This window comes from Pelodiscus sinensis, chromosome 24 (assembly GCF_049634645.1).
Source record: "Pelodiscus sinensis isolate JC-2024 chromosome 24, ASM4963464v1, whole genome shotgun sequence".
Lineage (NCBI taxonomy): Eukaryota > Metazoa > Chordata > Testudines > Trionychidae > Pelodiscus > Pelodiscus sinensis.
The window spans coordinates 2574966-2590644 of NC_134734.1; the positions used below are offsets into that span (position 1 = coordinate 2574966).

At 54.2% G+C, this 15679-nt stretch overlaps 2 protein-coding genes across 2 annotated transcripts; both read left to right on the plus strand.

The window, feature by feature from the left end:
- The first annotated feature begins 5791 nt into the window (after positions 1 to 5791).
- LOC102454937 (chemerin-like receptor 1) lies at positions 5792 to 7490 on the plus strand. Its single transcript, XM_006113701.2, has one exon. The coding sequence runs from the start codon at positions 5792 to 5794 to the stop codon at positions 6650 to 6652; it is 861 nt and encodes a 286-aa protein (XP_006113763.2). The 3' UTR covers positions 6653 to 7490.
- Positions 7491 to 11095: 3605 nt separating this feature from the next.
- On the plus strand, positions 11096 to 12967 carry LOC102455193 (chemerin-like receptor 1). Its single transcript, XM_075907821.1, has one exon. The coding sequence runs from the start codon at positions 11352 to 11354 to the stop codon at positions 12216 to 12218; it is 867 nt and encodes a 288-aa protein (XP_075763936.1). The 5' UTR covers positions 11096 to 11351; the 3' UTR covers positions 12219 to 12967.
- Positions 12968 to 15679: the final 2712 nt, after the last annotated feature.

A 15679-nucleotide genomic window follows, 5' to 3' on the forward strand; every position in this document is an offset into this window, starting at 1 on the left:
GCAGGAAGCCTGGAGCAGGGCAGAGAGCGTCCCATGATGGGGTGCCCTGCCTTACTTGCCCTCTGGAAATCCTTCCTTTGGCTTCTTTTGAACTGCGACCTACCACTGCCTTATGTACCTGCTCCTCACCAGTCATGGGAGTATGGATCTCTGTCATACCCAATTCCATGTTTATGCAGGTTTCAAGGTGCGGGTACCGCACGTCTTCCAACTGAGGCTACATGATCCGATCTTCTCTGGCGTGTTCGCTGTCCCTCTCTTAATGCCGCCAATGCTCTAGACAACTTTGTTTTTGCTGCCTCTTCACCCTGAATCTACATGTATCTGCGGATAAATCTCTACAACATTTTCATATAACCACGCATCATTCTCATATATGGATGAATCTCTGTAACACTTCCATAAAACCATGTGTCATTCTCATAGAACTTTGTATTAAGCCCTTTGTGTTATAGGCCTTAGGAATAGTTAAGGTAAAGACAATTGTCTTTTGCTAGGAGTAGAACAGACCTCTCCCCTTTCCTTGATTGCCCTGTTGAAATGAATGAGGTGTGAATGGAGAATGAAAGGGGAGCACCTCCAGCAGCAGTTGCAAGGGTGGAGAAGGTCTGGGAGACAGATCCAAGACAATGCGGCTACGTCTAGACTACATCCCTTTTTCGTAAAAGGGATGTAAATTAGACGTATCGCAATTTCTAATGAAGCGGGGATTTAAATCACCCCCTCCGCACTAGGCACAGGAAAGTGGCCGTCTAAGGCTGGATAGCTGCCAGCCTGGCCACCAAAGGCCACATGCGAACCCAGGAGCAGGTTTGCATGAAAATCAAGGTGGTCCAGTGAGACCCTGAGCCCTGAGCTTAGAACATAAGAATGGCCGTACTGGGTCAGACCAAAGGTCTGTCTAGTCCAGTAGCCTGTCTGCCAACAGCGGCCAACACCAGCTACCCCTGAGAGGATGGATCAAAGACAAGGACCAAGCCATTTGTCTCGTGCCATCCATCTCCAGCCTTCCACAAACAGAGGCCAGGGACACCGTTCCTACCCCCTGGCTAATAGCACTCCATGGACCCAACGTCCATGAATTGATCTAACTTCTCTTTAAACTCTGTTCTAGTTCTAGCCTTCACAGCCTCCTGTGGCAAGGAGTTCCACAGGTTGACTATTTGCTTTGTGAAGAAGAACTTTCTTTTATTAGTTTGAAGCCTGCTTCTCATTCATTTCATTTGGTGTCCGCTAGTCCTTCTATTACGGGGACTAATGAAGAACTTTTCTTTATGCACCCTCCCCACACCACTCATGCTTTTATAGACCTCTATCATATCCCCCCTCCGTCTCCTCTTTTCTAAGCTGAAAAGTCCCAGTCTCTTTAGCCTCTCTTCATATGGGACCTGTTCCCAACCCCTAATCATTTTAGTTGCCCTTTTCTGGACCCTTTCCAAGGCCAAAACATCTCTTTTGAGATGAGGAGACCACATCTGTACACAGTACTGAAGATATGGCGTACCATTGTTTGATACTCTCCCTCCTCCTTCTTCCCCTGGCTTCCCCCTTCCAGCTCCCTCCTCCCAGGTTTCCCCCTCCCCTCTCCCACCCTCTCTTTTCCCCTCTCCCACCTCCTTTTCCTAGTCTCCCCAGAGGTTAATCCCCCTCCTGCCCCCCCAGTTTTGTTAAATAAAGAGAGTTTCTATTTTTGAACACACGTGTCCTTTATTTTTTACATCAGGAAGGGGGGCTAGAGAGGGGTAAGTGGAAGGAGGTGAGGGAGGAATGGGGCACGAGCCTCCAATGGGGAGGACTGGGGTGGCTCTGCAGGCTCCTTGGGGTAGAAGCTCTCTTCCGGGGCTCCTGGATCATGACAGCCCCCCCCGATTGAACCCCCCCAGATGGCAGCCTGCGGCAAGTGCAGCCGGGGTGATGGCCGAGTGCTGTGATGTGCCGAGTGAGGGCACTCAGGGCACTCCAAAACAGGACTGCTTTGCTGTCCCTCATCGAGGTAGACAAGCAAGTGGGGAGCCCTGAGAACTGTCTGTCTGGGGTGGGGGTCGGGTCCCTTTAAGCACAGCCCTCGGCTAGCCTGAGGCAGCAGCTCCACACTCTAAACCCTAACCTGATGCCCTGCCGGCACTGCTTCCGGCCAGCCTTACCTTCGGTTCAAGGTCCACTCAATGTGGACATGCTAGTTTGAATTATCAAAATACTAATTCGAATTAGTTTTTAGGTCTAGATGCACTAATTCAAATTAGCTTATTTTGAATTAACTAATTCGAATTAAGTGAGTTTGAATTAGTACTGTAGTGTAGACATACCCTAACAGATGTATTTGAGCATAAGCTTTCGTGGGCAAAGACCAGCTTTGTCAGATGCATCTCCTTGTCGCTTTTGCAGATCCAGACTAACACGGCTACCCCTCCGATAGTTACAGAAGAAAAAAGCAAAAGTAAAATGTGACCAGGCCACTCCACATGGACACAAAAGGAAAAGTCGGGAGAGGTCCCAGAAGCTCAGATTTAGTTCACCAAAGTCTCAGTTTGTGCCTCTGCTTGTCCAATGTGCACCATAGGCTGAGTCTGAACCATCTCTCCACTTGCTTGCAAGGATCCTCAGTTGGAATCCAGGCAGCCTGTTCCCCGGCCGTGGATCACTGCGAGGCAGCCCCGCTCCATGGTTAACCAGGCAGTTAACTCCCAAGTGAACAGACTTACAGAAACCCTGTCACAAGACAATACAAACACTGAGAACAACACAACAGAAATGGCTCTGCCCCGGTGCTAGGTTTACAGAGGGGCTGAAGAATCCAACCGACTGAGAAAGGAACGACCAGAGTTTGGCCAAACTCAAACCAGCACTGCGGGCAGACAGTTAGCACAGAAGAAGGGATTTCCCTCCCAGGTTCTCCTTGCTCTCAGCAGCATTGCCCTGGTAGAGGGCTGACAACATCCCTACCTGCTGCAAAGTGCTCTAGAGGCAGGGAAGCTGCCTGCTCAGTTAATCTCAGCTCCCCCCTGCCTGCTGCCTCATGGAGTCTAACCCCAAACTACCCCCCCCCCCCAACTCCAGAAACTTCTGGGGGTGGAGGCTAAATCTGCCCAGTAACACTCAACTCACTCCTACCTCCCTACATGGGTCTCTTAAAGACACAGCTCCCTAGTAGGTACCTGGGTTACACATGTTCCAGTTTGTTTTTAATTTAAATTCCTTTTTAATTTGATTCCTGGCCAAGTTTGATCCTCCTAACCTTACCAGCTTCCCCTGAAACTATCAGGAGGTGGGTTTGAAAGGGCCTGTGGGTTGTTTTGGGCTTTCTGATTCCTTGGGGGTGGGCAGGGTATTTCAAGGGTTTCTTTACAATGACAAAGGCTAGAAACTGACTTGAGAAGCAAAGGAAGCTGAAATTCCCACCTCAGCATCTGATTCCGGGACCAGATTGGCTGAGAGAAACGAGAAGCAACCAAATGCCGCAGCCAAATTTTAAGTGTTGGGGAGGCTCGAAAGCTGCACTGAAAGGACTGGGAAGGCAGAAATATCCAGCTCCACTTTGGAGGCCAATGGAGTGAGGTGATTTTATCAGTTGGGGGCTTTAAATGCAACGGGGGTGGCTCTCGCACAATGCACCTCCAAACAGCATCCTGGTGCCCCCACCTCCACCAGTGTCATGCCGAGCCCAGTCCCCCTGAGAGTTGTCATCTGATGAACATGAAAACCCTGTTGGATTATGCCTGTGCTCTCCTTGTGCGTGGAGTTGTGCAGTGTTGCCGAGTGTGTTCTTGAATAAGTTTCGATTGTGGGAAATCTGACACCCAGCCACTCTCCCAGGGAGAGGCTTAACGACCTTGCACGGAAACGAAATGTCCACACTGCTTGTTTTTGCACAAAATCCTCTTGTGCAAAAATGGAGTGGAAGAGATTATGCACGTGACATGCAGGAAAATGCAATGAGGAGTAACAGTTAATTCAGCTTCAGTAACAAAATAGAATCCCCCCAATTGCAATCATTCTTTTCACACCTGTCAGCAAGTAGGTGACAAAACAGAAACCAAACGAGATTCAGGAAATGCTCTTTGACCCGTGGATTCCTCACTAGGTACATGAATTCAGAACAGCGAGTAACAATTCGTGTACACTACAGTGCAGAACTGCATTTCCCGCACTCCCGGGTGCAAGGCAAAGACGGGTCACTAGGCAAGGGGGCGGGTGAGGCAGGCATAAGAGGAAAACAGAGGGCTGGATCCCCTGGCTGTTTATCCCAGTGGGTCGCAACATGGCCAGATTCAGCAGGGAAACCCCCTCCCTGCAACCAGAGAGATTCCCCTGTGGACGGGTCCCAGGGGGCTCAGGATGAACTAAAACCTGCCCAAGGCTTGGGACCTGCAGGCAACAGAGGTGAGACGCAGGCAAGTTGGAGGCTGAGTTGTGGTTTGTGTGGTCTGAAGCCCTGCGCGACGGTTTCCTTTGCACTACCTGCTCCAGTGGTGGGGTCTCTGCACAGAGGCCGGGCTCACGTCTCAGGCTCTGGTCTTTTGCCCCCGCCGGAAGGGAATCAGACGGGGCAAAATCCCAGCTCCTGGGACCTCTTCTGGTGGAGTTGGCTGGACCTGCTGGTCTCAGCCCCAGCTCTCTGATGGCTGCCCTGCCCCCCAGCCCTGGATGTGGGCTGTCGAACACTGACACCTTCTAGGGCTGAGGGGTTGCGTGGGAAACTTGTGATTCACATGACAACTGCATGTAGCAATGGCCGCTGGAGGCCTTCCACGCTTTGTGGATGTGATTGGACCCAACTACGTCCTGTGGGCTCCACCCACCGTTCACCCTCCCAGATACACCCCCACACACGGCTTCCTGCTGCCGGCTCAGCCAGTCCGGGCGAGCTGCAGGAGTCGTGAGGGGGACCTGGGACGGGGCTCGACTCGGAGACGCTGCATCTCCCCGAGACACGGGTAAGGAAATGGGGGAAACCTCCAGCTGCCCCACAGAAGGACAGGGAGGATTGGTCACTGGTTAAATTCTCAAAAAAGAAGGGAGAGTTGCCAGCCCCTTAGAGAAACCACCAGCAAAAAGAGTATTTGGGACTTTTGGTCCATGTCTACACAATGGAGTTGGAACCTGTTGCTGTTAATCTGCCGGGTTCAATTCAGCCGCTCTAATGAAGCCCCTGAGGGGCGTGCTGGTCAAGCCCAGGAACCCTGGTCCTATGAGGAGTAAGGGAAGTGGAAGGGAGCTGAAAGCCGAGTAAAGATGAACGGAGCTGAAGCTGCTGAACGTGGCTGAATTCAACCTTCTCCCGTAGTGTGGGCCAGGGGGAAACAAGACTTGGGGGGGAAGCGAGGGTGGGAAACTTCTCCAGGGCTCTGTCTCTGCGTCTGAGCAACTCGCCCCTCCTGCCCCATCCCCGGCTTCGAAACACAAATGATCAGCAAGAAGCTAAAGTGATTAATTGAAATTGGGCAGGGTAACCCCCTCCCTGATGTAAAACCAAAACCCATTGGGGCTGGGTAGAGAGAAAACAAACCCTGCATCTCGGCAGCGACCTCACTGAGTCGACCTTTTCGGTCCCCTGGTCGCCCGGCGGTTCACTGCCTCTAAGGGCTTTGTACCACTGGGGCCATCGGCCCACACGGATTCGATCCCACCTCAGCTCAGCCCAGGGACTGGGAGTTTATAAACGCCACCTCTGTCTCTCTGTCCCATCCTGCAGCCCTTTTCACTGCTCTCCCTTCCTCCCCTCAGCCCAGCGTCTGCCTCGTCCCCACCCTGAGGAGAAGAGATTAATACTGTGAGTACAGTGCCTCTGAGAATGGAGTTCCTCTATATCTTCTTGCTGGTGCTGTGTGGCTTGGCCTTTCTTGCTGGGGCGCCATTGAATAGCTACGTCCTCTTCGTCACCGGCTGCCGTGTGGAGAGGACGGCCAGCGCAGTGTGGCTCCTGAACCAGGCCGTGTCCGATTTAATATTCACAGTGTGCGTGCCCCTCAGACTCACCTTCTTCCTGCATGTGGACTGGGCCAGGAGGCTGATCAGCACCATCACCTCCCTGCACATGTTCTCCAGCGCCTTCCTCCTCATGGCCATCAGTGTCCATCGCTGCATCCTCGTGGCTCGGCCTGAGTGGGCCCAGAAATGCTGCACGGCCTCCCTGGCCTGCTGGGTGGCTCTGGGTACATGGGCCCTCTCTGCTGGGTTCAGCTTGCGGTACGGTGTCCTCTGTGAATCCCTCTTCCCAACTGCAAGAACGAGCCTGAATTTGCAAGTGGATCCAGAGAGGGCCAAGGCCGCCGTCGCCATCCAGTTCCTGGTCGGCTTTCTGGTCCCATTAGTCTTGAGCCTGATCCCAACCTTCTGCATCGTTCTCGCTGCCAGGCTGGGAAGGAACCGGCTGATTCAGGCCACCCAGCCCCTCAAGATCCTTCTTGGCTTCATTCCAACCTTTTTCCTCTGCTGGCTTCCCTATCACGTCTTCTATTTCCTGCAGCTCTCAGCTATGCGCTCATGGCCTCTTCTGAGAATAGGAAGCGCGTCTGCTTGTGTCCTGTCATATGTCAACAGCTGCCTCAACCCCATCTTCTACCTCACCATGGAGGAAGAGTTTCTGAGATACCAGCAACGTGCTCGCAACCCCCACACCACCGACCACCCAGGGCTGGAACTGGGCAACTAGCCCCATCTTCCAGCCCTTCCCACCCTGAGCTGCACCCAGTAGGGCCAATTTTAGAGGATGCAGGGCCCGGAATGTCGATTTTGCCCGGAGGAAGAATTCTGTGCACTGGGACTAATCGTTTCTTTTTTACCCCAGAATTGTGCTTTATGGCAAATGAATTCTGGGCCTACTTTTTCTGGATTAGAAAGCCTGCCTGATCACAAGAGCCAAGAGATCTAGGGGCTAAATCCGTGTAGCTGAACAAGGAGAAGGTGACTTGATCCCAGGCTGTCCGTATCCAGACCGGAACGAATATTGAACAAGGGGCTCTTCAGTCCAGCCTAGGAATGTCGAAGGTGACCCAGGGAACAGAAGTTGCACCCAGACACATTCAGCCGGGACGTGAGGGACGTTTTGAATGGCCAGAGATACTGACCCCGGGAGCAGTTTCCCAAGGGTCGTGGTGGAGCCAGGACTGTCCCTCCCAATACACAAATGTGCAGCTGGGTAGGGTGCCACCAGATGGCACCAACATTCATGGTGCCCTACGTAACTGCCCGCTGTGTGTGCGGCATTGCCAGCTCCAGTAGGCAGCCTCACTCCCCCGCCATCTTCCCCCCCTCACCCATGGGCTTCACCCTGGAAGCCCTGTGTGTAGGGGCGGGCAGAGTACGGGGCATTCTCAGTCCCTGCCCTACCCCAACCCGACTGCTCCCTTCCCCCAACCTCTCCTGCCTGCTCAGCACCCAGCTGCTGTCTGTGAGAGCAGGGTGGGCCCAGCTCATCTCACCTCCCTGACCCGCTCCTCCCCCTATGTCTCTGGGGCATCCCCCTCCAGCCCTCCAGTCTTCAGTGCAGCCCCCCGGCCTTCACACAGGGGATTCCCCCTTCTGGCTGGGGATGCAGGGCAGGGGGGACGTGGAGGGTGTAGCAGGAGTCGGGGCAAAAGCTTGGGGGATAGGAGACCTAGAGGGGGCAGGAGTCAGGGTCGGGGTGAGGACAGGCTGAGGGTACAGAGTGAGGCAGAGGAGGGAGGCAGCAGGCTCAGTACTTTCCCTCACTCCCTAGACACGGGAAGTAGGAAAAGCAACAGGGAGCTGGTACGTGTGGCTGCAGCCCCTTCTACCCTCCTGAAATTGGGGGGGGGCCTCAGGAGTGAGGGCTTCTGCTGAGCATGGCAGGAAGCCTGGATCCAAGCTGGGAGCATCCCTCCTCCTGCAGCCAAGTGTCCCAAATGACCAGCCGGCTTCTTGTTGGAGCACAGCGGGGGCACCCTGCCTTCCTCTCCCCTCTGGAAATCCTTCCTGTGGCTTGTTTTAAACCTGCCACCTACTCATTTCATTTGGCAACACCTAGTGCTTGTGTTATGAGGTGGAGGAGAACGGACATCTGCCTTGTGTACCTCCTCCACGCCAGGCATGGGTTTATAGAGCTCTGTCATGTTCCCTTTATCGTCTCTGCTCCGAGCTGAGCAGTTGTCACATTACCGAATTGGAGGGAAGCAGCCAGATCGCTGCTGCACCCCTAGGTGGGGGTGTTGGCCCCAGAAATCTGTATGAAAGGGAGCCATGTGGGGTATTGAATGGGAGCTTATTGTTTGTTAATCTTATGTACACTATTTATGTGAGTGTATAATGTCTATGTGTGTAGGTAGGAAACTGTAATCTGTGTGGAAGCTGAATATTTCTGTGAATGTGGTTAAGCATGGCTATGGACAGGCTGAGTAGCAAAGCCCTGTGGGACAATGGCTCTCAATAGGCTATGGACACACCCAAAGAATGGGGTTTGTCACCTGAGGGCAGCCAACAGGAAATATAGAGATTGGCCTCTGACCAGGTGACCTGCTGCATACAAGAAGAGGCCAGGAAGGAGTATAAAGAGGCCATGTGGTCGATGCCATTTTGTTCTCAGCTCAGCACTTCATCCCAGAGGCAGCATTGCAGGGATTGAAGAGCCCGGAAGACCTGTGAACCCATCCTGATCGTAGGATGTGCAATAAGGACTTTTAACCAGCAGCTGCAACACCTCTGCTAGAGCCTGCATCGAGAACTGGGAGATTCGGTGCATGTAACGTACTGTACTTTAATAACCTTACTCTCGTGCTTTTCTTTCTTGTAATAATAAACCTTTAGATATAGATTCTAAAGGATTGGCCCAGCGTGATTTGTGGTAAGGTCCAGAGGGTAAATTGACCAGGGATCTGTGGCTGGTTTCTTGGAACCGGACAGAACTTGTTCGGGGTAGGTGGGATTGGGTGCTAGGACCCCCCACCTGTGTATGAGGCCCGGGGCCATCTGGGGCACGGATATTGCTGGGGTGTCGGAGGGGTTTTGCTCGGGAGGCTTCAGGCAGGCAGCTGAAGCGCTCTGTGAGACTGGTTTTTGGCCTGTGTGGAGAGGTCGCCAGTCGGGGGCTGTAAGAAGCCCCGGATTCGAGTAATACGCCCTGAGCGGATGCCCTTAGCTGTGCCCAGACACGGCCCGGTCCGTCACAGCAGTCCCAGTCTCTTTGATCTCTCCTTATAGAGAGGCTGTTTCATACCCTGATGAAAGACGGGGCGCTGGGCAGGGGAGAGGGTGAGGCAGGCATAAGAGGAAAACAGGGGGCTGGGTCCCCTGGCTGTTTATCCCAGCGGGTCCTAGCACCTGGCCAATCAGGGCCAGATTCAGCAGAAAAAAAACCCTCCCTGCAACCAGAGAGATTCCCCTGTGGACGGATCCCAGGTTGGCCTCAGACCGGCTGCCCTGGGGGCTCAGGCTGAACTAAAACCTGCCCAAGGCCTGGGACCTGCAGGAAACAGGTGAGACACAGGAAATTGGAGGCCGGGCTGTGGTTTGTGTGGTCTGTAGCCCAGTGCAAGTCTTTCCATTGCACTGCCTAGGCCACGGGTGGCTCAGATCTCATGTGGCCGACTCCCTGCCTGGCTCCAGTCTCTTGCCCCAGCCAGGAGGAGTTCGGAGGGGGCAAAGTCCCAGCTGGGGTTTCTCCTTCTGGGACCTTTCCTGGTGGAGTTGCTGGACGTGTTGGTCTCAGCCCCAGCTCTCCGCTGGCTGCCCTGCTCCCCTGGCCCTGTGTGTGGGCTGCCGAACACACACACCCTCCTAGGGCCGGGGGTGTTTGTGGGAAACTTGTGATTCACATGAAAACTGCATGTAGCAGTGGCCGCTGGAGGCCTTCCAGGCTTTGCAGATGTGATCGGACCCAACTACATCCTGTGGTCTCCACCCATTGCTCACCCTCCCAGTTACACCCCCACACATGGGTTCCTGCTGCCGGCTGAGCCAGTCCGGGCGAGCTGCGGGAGTCGTGTGGGGGACCTGAAACCGGGCTCAACTCGGAGATGCTGAATCCTCACAAGACACGGGTAAGGAAATGAGGGAAGCCCTCCTGCTGCCCCACAGAGTGTCATTCTGGACTCTCTGCCTCAGCCGTCCTCTGGATCTCCCCCTTCCTCCAGCCCCATCCACCCCACCCATCCTGCTGGGTAGCGCCGGTTGACATTAGTTGGGTGTCCTGTGGTGAGAGGTCATGAGCCCTCATCCTGCTGGTGTTGAGCGACACTGTCCGAGCTCCCGTGTCCCATCTCAAGGGGTGCTGCACAGAGAAATGTTTGGTGGGGAAACTGAGGCCCAAGGCTGAGACGTGACTCAACAAAGCTCCCTGAGTGGTTCAGTGGCTGAGTCTGGGATGGACCCAGGAGTCCTGATTCCCAATCTAGCTGCTCAAATTGACTCTTGCAACAGCCTTTCACTAGACAAAACGTGTTAGGGGCCTCCCTTTTCTCTACTGCACTTCCTGGAGGGCGGCGGGAAAGAGAGGGAGAGTTTCTTGTCACTGTGGTTGAAAGCTGGGAAATCCCTTTCAAAAAAATGTTTTTAAATGGCAGGAGAGGGAGGATTGGTCACTGGTTAAATTCTCCAAAAATAAAAGGGAGTTGCCAGCCCCTTTGGCAAAGCAACAGCAAAAAGCGTATTTGCGACTTTTACACCATGTCTACATGACGGAGCTCGAACCTGTTCCTGTTAATCTACCGGGGGGGGGGGAGGTCAATTCAGCCGCTCTAATGAAGCCCTGAGAGGGGCGCTCCTGTTGAGGCCAGTAACCCTGGTCCTACGTGGAGTAAGTTAAGCAGAAGGGAGCCAAAAGCAGAGTAAACAAGAATGGAGATACGAGCTGCTGAACGTGGCTGAATTCGACCTTCTCCCATAGTGTGAGCCAGGGGAGAGCAAGACTCGGGCGGGGGGGGGGGGGGGAGTCTCCAGAGCTCTTTCTCTCTATCTGAGCAACTCGCCCCTTCTCCCCCTCCACTGGTTTCAAAACACAAATGATCGGCAAGAAGCTAAAGTGGTTTATTAAAATTGGGCTGGGTCACCTCTCCCCTCCAATGTAAAACCAAAACCCATTGAGGCTGGGTCCAGAGAAAACAAACCCTGCATCTCGGCAGTGAGCTCACTGAGTCGACCCTTTCGGTCCCCTGCTCTCCCTGCGGTTCGCTGCCTCTAAGGGCTTCGTACCACTGGGGCCATCGGCCCACAAGGATTCGATCCCACCTCAGCTCAGCCCAGGGACCGGGAGTTTATAAACGCCGCCTCTGTCTCTCTGTCCCTGTCCTGCAGCCCTTTTCACTGCTCTCCCTTCCTCCCCTCAGCCCAGCGTCTGCCCCGCCCCCGCCCAGCCCTGAGGAGAAGGGGGCCATATCGTGTTGGCAGTGCCTCTGAGAATGACGTTCCTCCCGAACTACTTCTTGGTGCTGTGTGGCTGGGTCTTCCTTGCCGGGGTGCCATTGAACAGCTACGTCCTCCTCATCACCAGCTGCCATGTGGAGAGGACGGCCAGCACAGTGTGGTTCCTCAACCGGGCCGTGTCCGATTTAATATTCACAGTGTGCATACCCCTCAGACTCACCTTCATCTTCTTCCTGCAAGTAGACTGGGCCAGGAGGCTGAGCAGCACCATCACCTCCCTGCACATGTTCTCCAGCGCCTTTCTCCTCATGGCCATCAGCATCCATCGCTGCTTCCTCGCCGCACGGCCTGAGTGGGCCCAGAAACGCTGCACGCCCTGCCTGGCCTGCTGGGTGGCTCTGGGCACTTGGGCCCTGTCTGCTGGGTTCAGCTTGCGATGCGATGACCTCTGGGAATCCCTCCTTCCACCTCCCAGCACCAGCATGAATTTCCAAGTGGATCCAGAGAGGGCCAAGACCGCCGTCACCATCCAGTTCCTGGCCGGGTTTCTGGTCCCATTAGCCTTGAGCCTGATCCCAACCTTCTGCGTTATTCACACTGCCAGGCTGGGCAGGAACCGGCTGATCCAGGCCACCCAGCCGCTCAAGATCCTTCTCGGCTTGATCCCGACCTTTTTCGTCTGCTGGCTGCCCTATCACGTCTTCTACTTCTTGCAGCTCTCAGCTACGCACTCGTGGACTCTTCTGGAAATAGAGAGCTCATTTGCTTGTATCCTGTCATATGTCAACAGCTGCCTCAACCCCTTCTTCTACCTCACCATGGAGGAAGAGTTTCTGAGATACTGGCAACGTGCTCGCAACCGCCACACAACCAACCACCCAGGGCTGGAACCGGCCAACTAGCCCCATCCTCCAGCTCTTCCCACCCTGAGCTGCACCCAGTAGGGCCAATTTTAGGGGATACAGGGTCCAGAAAGTCGATATTGCCTGGAGGAAGAATTCTGTGCACTGAGACTAATAGTTCCTTTTTGACCCCAAAATTGTGCTTTATGGCAAGTGAATTCTGGGCCTCCTTTTTCTGGATTAAAAAGCCTGCCTGATGACAACAGCCAAGAAATTGTGGGGGGGAGCCCCCTCAGGGCTGAGGGCTTCTGCTGAGCATGGCAGGAACCCTGATTCCAGGATGGGAGCATCCCTCCTCCTGCAGCCAAGTGTTCTTGCCGGAGCACCGCACGAGGGCCCTGCCTTCCTCTCCCCTCTGGAAATCCTTCCTTTGGCTTGTTTTAAATCTGCAACCTACTAATTTCATTTGGCAACCCCTAGTGCTTGTGTTATGAGGTGGAGGAAGACGGACCACTGCCTTATGTACCTCCTCCATGCCAGTCATGTGTTTATAGAGCTCTGTCATATCCCCCCTTATTGTCTCTGCTCCGAGCTGAGCAGTCCCAGTCTCTTTGATCTCTCCTGATAGAGAGGCTGTTTCATACCCTGATCGTTTCTGTCGCCCCTCTCGGTCCCTTTCCAGTTCCACGTTTATGCAGGTTTCAAGGTGGGAGCGTCCCACGGCTTCCAAGAGAGGCCATGTGATCTGACCTTTTCTGAAGTGTTCGCTGTCCTTTTCTTAATGCCGCCAATCTTCAATACAGTTTTGTTTTTGCCGCTGCTTCACCCTGAGTCGATGTGTTTTCATGAACAGTTCACGGTGACATCACCATGGGGTGGTGTTTTATTTGTGGTGGGAGAGGTCCAGGTTGGATATTAGGAAAAACCATTTTGACTGGGATGGGTTCTCCAGGGTGGGTTGGAATCTCCATCCCTAGAGATTTTTAAGTCTCGGCTTGACAAAGCCCTGGCTGGGTTGATTTAGTTGGGATTGGTCCTGCGTAGGGCAGGCTGCTGGACTTGATGACTCCTGAGGTCTCTTCCAGCTCTACGGTTTTATGACTTTCACAAGACCTGTCAGCAGTATGTGACAAAACAGAAACCAAACGAGATTCGGGAAATGCTCTTTGACACACGGATTCCTCACTAGGCACATGAATTCAGAATGGGGACTAACAGTTCATGAACCCTGCAATGCAGAACTGCAGTTCCCACATTCCCAGATGCAGGGCAAAGACTGGGGGGCAGTAGGGGAGCGGAGCATGCATAAGAGGAAAACAGGGGATCCCAGCACCTGGTGCATCAGGGCCAGATACAGCAAGGGAACCCCTCCCTTTGCCCAGCAAGGTTCCCCTGGGAATGGGTCCCAGGCTGGCCTGAGACCAGCTCTTCTGGGGGCTCAGGCAGAACCAAAACCTGCCTAAGGCCTGGGGTCTGCAGACGATGGAGACGAGATGCAGGCAGGTTGAAGGCCAAGCTGTGGTTTGTGTGGTCTGCAGCCCAGCGCGAGGGTTTCCTTTCCACTGCCTGACGCAGGGTGTGGTTCCTGCACAGAGGCCGGGCTCAGATCTCATGCGGCCGACTCTCTGCCAGGCTCCGGTCTCTTGTCCCAGCCGGGAGGGGATCGGAGGGGGCAAAGTCCCAGCTGGGGGTCTCTGTTCCTGGGACCTCTCCTGGTGGAGCTGCCTGGACGTGTTGGTCTCAGCCCCAGCTCTCCGCTGGCTGCCCTGCCCCCCTGACCCTGGATGTGGCTGCTGAACGCAGACAGCTTGCTAGGGCCAGGGGTGTGTGTAGGAAACTTGTGATTCACATGAAAACTGCAGGTAGCAGTGGCCACTGGAGACCTTCCAGGCTTTGCAGATGTGATTGGACCCAGCTACGTACTTTGGTCTCCCCGCATTGTTCACCCTCCCAGATACACCCCCATACACGGCTTCCTGCTGCCGGCTGAGCCAGTCTGGGTGAGCTACAGGAGTCACGTGGGGGACCTGGGACAAGGCTCGACTTGGAGACGCTGCGTCCCCTGAAGACATGGGTAAAGAAATGAGGGGAACCCTCCAGCTGCCCCAGAGGGTGTCATTCTGTCCTCCCACCCACAGCTGTCCCCTGGATCCCCCATGCTCCTGCCCCATCCACCCCCCTCATCCTGCTGGATAGAGCTGGTTGACATTAGTTGTGTGTCCTGTGGCAAGACATCATGAGCCCCCATCCTGCTGGGTGTTGAGCAACACTGTCAGAGGTCGGAGTCCCAGCACAAGAGGTGCTGCACAGGCAAATGTTTGGAGGGGAAATCAAGGCCCTAGGCTGTACTGGGACTTAGCCAAGCTCCCTGAGGGCATGTCTACACTGGCAGCCTAATTCAGTATAAGGCTGCAAATGTAGGCATTCAGAATTGCAAATCAAGCCCGGGATTTAAATATCCCATGCTTGGTTTGCATCCTCCTGGCCGGTCACCATTTTTTAACTTTAGAAGCCTGAAGTAACTGCCCGCGTCTACACACGGAAGGGAAACAGGCGTTTGAAATAAAGCTCATTGCAGGAGGAATAACAGGTATTTCGGAATAGGGCTTTATTTCGAACGGCCGTTTCTCTGCTGCGCGTAGACACGGGCAGCTACTTCGGGCTTGTACATTTCAAAAATGGCAACCGGACAGGGAGATGCAAATCAAGCCCGGGATAGTTAAATCCTGGGCTTGATTTGCAATTCCGAATGCCTACATTCCGAAATAGGCTGCAAGTGTAGACATACCCTGAGCGACTGGGTGGCAGAGTCTGCGATGGGACCCAGGAGTCCTGACTCCACCGCTGTCTGGGCTGAGTCCTTTCTCAGGGCATTCGGGTACCAGCAGAACTGTAGACGTCTGAGCCAGGGCGCTAGAGACCAGGCTTCACTTACAACAAACCTGGCCGGGCACCTTCCCACCGTGTCCCGTCGTGCGGGGTCTGCTGTGGTGGCTCTCAGCATAGAGCCTGGGCAGTGCACCGAGGGCGCTTTTGACAGAGCGAAATCCCTGTCAGGACACCACACTGGCAACTTCTGAGGACATTCAGCGGCCTGAGGTGATTCGAACACACAGCCTTGGGATATTAGTCACATGTATCCGTTATTAGGGAGCACTGCCCAGGCTCCGTCGCACAAACCCATCCCCCAGCCGTGATCCTGGGCGTGGCAATCCCAGGCCCTCCACAAAGAATTAAAAATAAATGTACAATAAAACTTGTCCGTTAGTCACATCAGGGAACGTGCAGGCTCGGGGCCAGGTGAGGTGTGAATAGGACAGAACAAATTCAGGGGGCCACATCACCCTCCTCAGCCCTCTGGCTCAGACCAGGCACGATGCTTTTTTGGACCCCTCAGCACTTTCCATGTACAGTGGGGATGATGCTTTAACAATGCCCATTACGTTGTAGTTATCAACGTGGAATGTTATCCGCCATTTTGTCCCTCGGACGCCCAGTTCTGTCAGGCCCCTTTGTCAGTC